This window comes from Penaeus vannamei, chromosome 18 (genome assembly GCF_042767895.1).
Source record: "Penaeus vannamei isolate JL-2024 chromosome 18, ASM4276789v1, whole genome shotgun sequence".
NCBI classification, from domain to species: domain Eukaryota; kingdom Metazoa; phylum Arthropoda; class Malacostraca; order Decapoda; family Penaeidae; genus Penaeus; species Penaeus vannamei.
In genome coordinates this window covers 14,900,555-14,907,812 of record NC_091566.1, presented here as the reverse complement: position 1 = coordinate 14,907,812, position 7,258 = coordinate 14,900,555, and the positions used below count along the sequence as shown (strand labels likewise).

At 45.3% G+C, this 7,258-nt stretch overlaps 1 protein-coding gene across 1 annotated transcript in view; it reads left to right on the top strand.

The window, feature by feature from the left end:
• The first annotated feature begins 2,728 nt into the window (after positions 1 to 2,728).
• Positions 2,729 to 7,258, top strand: part of LOC138864789 (insulin-like peptide receptor) — a 46,655-nt gene continuing 42,125 nt past the window's right edge. The window contains exons 1-5 of the mRNA XM_070133383.1: positions 2,729 to 2,794; positions 4,128 to 4,278; positions 4,645 to 4,818; positions 5,253 to 5,520; positions 5,776 to 6,122. Of these exons, the coding sequence (XP_069989484.1) occupies positions 2,729 to 2,794; positions 4,128 to 4,278; positions 4,645 to 4,818; positions 5,253 to 5,520; positions 5,776 to 6,122 (1,006 nt within the window). The remainder of the gene's footprint in view (positions 2,795 to 4,127; positions 4,279 to 4,644; positions 4,819 to 5,252; positions 5,521 to 5,775; positions 6,123 to 7,258) is intronic.

The following is a 7,258-nucleotide window of genomic DNA, read 5'->3' as shown; positions in this document are numbered from 1 at the left end:
TTTGGAAAGAGGTAAACGGGGTCACGATCTGACAGACTTTGCCTGAAGTCACAGTTGCAGTAGGACAAATTCCCTCGCTGATTCTCGGAGGGAAAAATGTGTTCTCATATATATATACCTCATATACATGCTCAAGGTGCACATAATAAAATGTAGAAAAAGAAAGAAAGAAAAAATATATATATTTGTATGTCTGTATATTACACACATTGGCATACACACACATACATATGTATGCGTGTATGCGTATGTGTATGCATGTATACAGACACCCACACACATATACTCAAACTTACACACACACACACATACATACATACATATATATATATATATATATATATATATATATATATATATATATATATATATATATATATATATATATGTATGTATATATACATATGTATATACATATGTATATACATATGTATATACATACATACATACATATATATATATATGTATATATATATATATATATATATATATATATATACATATACATACGAACACACGCACTCACATGCATATACATATACCTCTATATATACTTGTATACATACATACATATATATATATATATATATATATATATATATATATATATATATATATCATTCATCATCACTGGGGAGCTAACGCCGACGGGGGCGCATAGCCGCGTCCACCTTTTGCTTCCACCTTTTGGGATCCCTCATGGCAAGCCGCCAGGCAGGGACTCGGCCCATCTCGAGCTCCTCACGACAGGTTTGATCGATCTGCCCAAGCCACGACCTCCTAGGTCGTCCAACAAGCCTCCTCCACCCAGGGTTGTCTCTTACAGAGACCTGATGAGCAGGATCAGCCTGTGGAAAGCGAGCTGGGTGGCTGTATAACCTGAGTTGGCGATCCCGGATTGTGCAGGTAACAGGTCCTTGGTTAGACACTTGGTCCCGCCAACAGTACGCCATGATCCGGCGCAAGGACCTATTACAAAAGGCATCAAGACGAGACTCCAGGTCACTGGATAATGTCCAGGTTTCACTACCGTAGAGTAAAACTGGCATTATCAGGGCCTTGAAAACCCGTAGCTTGGTCCTTCTGCACAGGTACCGGCATCTCCAAATACTCTTGTCAAGAGAGTTCATGACCCCTGCTACCAGGCCAATCCGTCTGCTGACTTCCTGGTCTGACAGCCCAGAGTTATGAACTGCACTACCAAGGTATGTAAAGCTCTCTGTGACTTCAATGTCCTCGCCGCAAGCACGTACCGACCGAACAGGTTCTCCTAGCAAGTCCCAAAAGACCGGAATCTTGGTCTTGGTCCAGGAGACCTCTAGACCCAAGGGCTTCACTTCATTCCTAAATGCATCAAGAGCCACCACTAAGATTTCCAAAGACAGATAGAATAGCAACATCATCGGCAAAGTCAAGGTCTTTAACCTTGATATTGCCCAGTGTTGGTCCACAATGTCTTTGAACAGTAGCTCTGCCTAGTATCCAGTCCATGCAAGTATTGAAAAAATGTTGGTACAAGAACACACCCTTGCCTCACTCCTGAACTGACAGGAAAGAAGCTCGACAGACCCCTACCACACATTACAGCACTTTCAGTACCAGTATTCAGGTTTGCTATTAGTTCAATAATCCTTGTTGGAATTCCTCTCAGTCTCAGGATCTCCCAGAATGATTCCCGATGCACTGTATCGAACCCCTTCTTGAGGTCGATGTAGGATGCAAGCAACCCACGTCCGAACTCACGGACGTGGGATATATATATATATATATATATATATATATATATATATATATATATATATATATATATATATGTATTTATACAGGTATATATAGAGGTATATATATATATATATATATATATATATATATATATATATATATATATATATATATATATATATATATATATATATATGCATGTGAGCGTATCTCTCTCTCTCTCTCTCTCTCTCTCTCTCTCTCTCTCTCTCTCTCTCTCTCTCTCTCTCTCTCTCTCTCTATCTATCTATCTATCTATCTATCTCTCTCTCTCGCTCTCTGTCTTTCTCTCTCTCTCTCTCACACACACTTTCTCTCTCTCTCTCTCTCTCTCTCTCTCTCTCTCTCTCTCTCTCTCTCTCTCTCTCTCTCTCTCTCTCTCTCTCTCTCTCTCTCTCTCTCTTCATACATCTTTTGCCACCACCAGTTAAATACCTATCATCAACTCTGCAAGTAAACTTCTGCCAGCTGGAGGGAGGAATCTCAAGGTCCGGGATCCTCAGCCGAGTTCTGAAAGGCCCGGATGTCGGTTAGCCTCCGACGCGTGACTTCGATGATGGGGATCCTGTTTGTCCTTCTGCTCTCCGGGAATCCTCTGCGCCTGTGCCTCTTCGGTCTTCGCTTGGGAGAGCGCTGCCTTCTGCTTGGATAAGATGACCTTCTGATATTTTCTAGACATATATATATATGAAAGCAAGAGAAGAGAAGAGACAAAAAAGAATATTCCTGATTTATAACACGACTGCATGAAATGAAACCTACACATAAGTAGAAAAAGTGACCATGCAACGGATTTTTTCAAACATGTTTATTTCAGTGTAGACCAATAGTACTTAGTTATTGAGCGTTTCATAAGATCAGTTCCGAAGATCCATGCCATAACTGTCCAAAGTGTCTCCATTATATCTCCATTAAACAGAACAATATACAAACAGACATATAGAATTTCTCAAATGATTTGGTAACGATGTCTGACCTCAAGCATTTCCAAAATCAGACCAGGAACCCAGCCATTTGGAATTCATGTGATGCTGTTAGTCCTCCGACGCGCAAATCATATTCGGAGAAATTCAATAGTATAAGGGGTTGAAGTTAGGAGAGGAGAGTGGGAGCGCGAAAGAGGGAGAGAAAGGGATGGAACGAGAGAGGGCGGGAGAGAAGAAAGGAAAAGAGAGAGGGATGGGAAGGAGAGAGGGCGAGAGAATGGGGTGGGAAGTGGAGGTGAGAGGGAAGGGAAGGAAAGAGGACGATAGAGAGGGAAGGGAATGAGAGAGGGCATGAGAAAAGGATGGGAAGAGGAGAGGGGCGGGAGAGAGAGGGACGTGAAGGAGGGAGGTATGGGAAGGAGAGAGAGCGAGAGAGAAAGAAGGGAATGAGAGAGGGCGAGAAAGAGGGAAGGGAAGGAGAGAGAGGGAAGGGAAGGGGAAAGAGCGAGAGAGGAAGGGGCGAAGGGAGTAAGAGAGAGGGAGAAAAGGAGGAAACTATATAAAGGAATCTATAGAGAGAAAAAGAAGTAGAGGGAGATGAATAGACAAATGGATAGATAGATAATTAGAGAAAGAGGAAGGAGAACGATGGAGGGAGGGATAAAGAGAGAGACAGACAGACAGACAATAAATGTATGAATGAATGAGAAAGAGGAAGGAAAAAGAAAAAAAAGCAGAAGACAAAGATAAAATCCGAGGAGAGGAGAGAGAATGCGAGCGAGCGTACAAGCCAGCGCTCTTATTAGACGAAACAGCTGTTTTGTGTTCCACGAGTTTCGAAAAGAAATGGCGCGCAGGCCAAGGCGTCGCGCGGGCGGTGATACAGGTCTCTGACAAGGACGGGAATTTTGAGCGGTTCCTTGGTTTCCGTTGTATTGTGTGTGTGTGTGTGTGTGTGTGTGTGTGTGTGTGTGTGTGTGTGTGTGTGTGTGTGTGTGTGTGTGTGTATGTGTGTGTGTGTGTGTGTGTGTGTGTGTGTGTGTGCATATTTATAGTGTTTTATTTCGTACAAAATGAGCGATTTCAGCATATTCCCAAAACAGTAATTTTTCCACTGTATATTCAAATTTCTTCACTTAGCCTTTAGGAAGAACAAAACAAATTGTCATTATCATTATAACAAAGACAACGCAATTTCTGGCGTTTTACAAGATGTTCTTCTATTCATGACCATAATACTAAGTAATTCTAGCAGGTATCTTTAGATTAAACATTCACTATCATCAGTAACAATATACTCCAGTTTTTATTATGCTTGCTATTATGATTATCATCTTGCAGGCATATAATTATTTCAAACTGTATCACTGTCATCAAATCTAACACAGCATTACCAATATTTTCATTGCCCCAGAAACCAAACGCCTATATCTTCTGTAGCATCATCTTTGGCATTGTCTTTATTCCTCCTCTTCTAATCTTCCGGAGACTGACTGCACTCGACGAAATTTCTCATTCCTATTCTTCCTTCTTGGCACTGCTCCCGGAAGGCTCATTGGCATCGTCACCGCTGCCCTTCTGCTCATCACCAGTATCACTGTTACGCTTCCTTTCACCATCCTCACCATCTCCATCGTCCTTTATTTATTTCCTTTATACAACACTGCCATCGTCACCATAGCCTTCCTCGTACCAGCATGACTGTTGCCACTAACAGCTAATATCAAGCATCAACCACTAATAATAACCGCCAACAATCAGTATCAACCACTGAAAACAAATAACATCCTTTAACCATCACTAACAGTCTCCAGCAACCACCTACAATCACTAACAATCCCTCCCCTCTCTAGCCCCCCCTACCAACAACCCTCTCTCACCCCCTCCCTCTCACTCTCCCTCCCTCGCCCCCCCCCCACCACCACTAACCTCTCACCCCTCCCCCTCCCTCCCCCAGACCCGACCGCGCCCGTGGGCCTCGAGTGGGTCCCGAGGAACAGCTCGACGGTGGCTCTGGAGTGGCGCCCGCCCCGGAGGCCCAACGGGAGGGTCGCCCACTACCTCGTCTCGCTGCAGCTCCTGCCGGACACGCCCAGGATCCCCCCGGACCTCAACTTCTGCAGGCCAGAGAGTGAGTTTTTTTCTTTTTCTTTCTTTTTTTTTTATTATTGTTATTATTATTATTAGTGTTGTGTTTTCTGTACTGTTTTTTTGATTCCCCTGGAACTACACTTTATTGTTACATTTATCCTTGTTGTTTTTGTTATTATCACTGCCATCGTTGTTGCTATTATCAGTGATTATCACAGTTATTGTTATCATTACCAACATTATCATATTCTAGTTTTTGGTAATATAATTCTATTGTTATTATGTTTATCCTTATCATCACCACCATCACAATCTTTATGCTTTCTTTTTTAAATTATTATCCTATCACCATTACCTCCTTCCCGCCCCCATTCACCCTCCCCATCCCCACCCACCCCTGCCAACCCCCACCTCCTCCCCTACCCGTCCCCACTCCCCCTCGCCCCACCCCCCCTCCCCGCCGCTGCCCCTCAGCCCGTGAGTACATCGACGGCAAGATGCTGGCGCTGGCGGAGGCCGAGAAGGTCAGCCTCGCCCGGAGGAAGACGCCGGCGGCGAAGGAGGACGTGCGCGACGAGGGGGCCAAGGGCGGGCCGGAGGGGGGCGAGGAGTCGTGCCAGGCGCCGCCCACGCCCTCCTGCTGCGCCTGCCGGGACGCGGGCGTGAGCGGCAGCGAGGACCAGGAGGTGATGGGGCAGATCGCCTTCGAGGATTTCATCATGGACAATGTCTACGTCAAGAAGTAAGGCCGGAAATCGCTGCTCTCCCTTTCGACTTTTCTCGTCTATTTCATGCTGTTTGTTATCAGAAGAAGAGCCTCTCCGGTGTAATGAAATAAATATTTTATAGTAATAAATAAACAGTTTATTCATTCGTTCATACTGCACATCATAATGATAACAATCCAATCCTGTTGTTTCAACATGACTGCAGGCTAAAACATTTCTCAATCTCATCAAGTTGCTGACCTCGTTTTGTATCTCGTGACCTCGCCCAGGGTCAACAGGTCAAGGAGGACTCGCGCAGCGGACGACGACGACGACGCCGCCTTCGGCTCGGTGTTGTGGCTGTACCAGCAGGAGCAGCGCGCCGAGCCGGACGCGCCGCCGAGGGCCCCCCGGAGCGCCGCGGCCACGGACGACCCCCTCGGCGCCTGGGAGACGGCGGCCTCGGCGTCCTCTGGTGCACGGCGGCCGCCCTCCTCGGGCCTCCATCCGGGTCCTGCAGGAGGGGAATTCCCGGTCCACGAAGGCCACTCCGTCAAGGAGTTCCCGTCGCATCTGGGCATCAGGCCCGAGTACCAGATTCACGAGGAGAACCTCGCGAAGTACACCGTCATGGAGGGTGAGTGTGGGACTGCGTGGGAGTCATGAAGGAAAACGCCTCAGCAGCGTCTTCTTTTCTTCCTGTCTCGTCTCTAAATCTGATACATTTAGAACTATCAGCTGAAAAAAATGCTTCAAACTGCTTATTTCTCTTTCTTTTTTATTTTTAAACCTGATAACTAAGGTTTTTCCTTCGCCTTCGACCTTCCGCACTCACACGACGGGATATACATATGTTTCACCAGAAATCGCGCCAAGAAGGAAATCACTCCTGTCTCCTCTTTCGTACAAAATGACGCTGTTGTAAACACCCGACGATGAGTATCATTTCCCCGCAATGAGAGGCCGCAGTTTAGCTTCTTGTCCTCCGAAAGACTCGAGGCGAACGCGGCAATTTCCGTAATTCCACTGGACGCCAGAACGTAACCACAGTGCAAGCGAAAGTTCACACTGCAACGCCTCCGCGACCTGCAATCACCGCGAATCATTTGGAATATTATCCGTGTCTGAACATTTTTATGACAACCGCTAGACGTGAAGTTACATGAGTTTCCCTCGCGTAATCCGTCGGAACTGCTCCTTGGTTCCACGCACGACGCGCGGAACGTGAGCCTCGTGTTACGACGCGAGAAAAATCACGACCTTCAGAAGTGTCGCCGCAAGACCTCAGAGAGCAAGGCGAACGACCTGCCGATCCGGCGACCAGAAGATGCAGGCAGGCAACCGCAAAAGTCCGCCAAAGGAACCAAGACGCAGCTCTGGGGCGACGACCTCGGGAGGCGACCGGGCCAGTTGCTTGACCTCTCGGCTCTTCGGGGCGGCCGCGACTTCGGCCAATCACGTTACATGTAAACAGAACTATACACCGAGATTTCACAGCTGTATTTAAGCACATGTAGAAAAAAATGATATATTTATTTTATCATATCTATCATGTGGGGTATATATTTACTGTATAGATAAGAACCAATACAAACACTTTTATTGATATATTATTAATGAATATTATTATTAATATATTAGTAATATTAGTCAAAACTATTTATTTATGTATCTATTTTTCATCATTGTTAAGCAAAAAACCGGACCAAAATTTTTAGTAATCGATATCTGTCGTCAAAGGAAATGTTTTCAAGCTTATTCTTGCCCATGCAC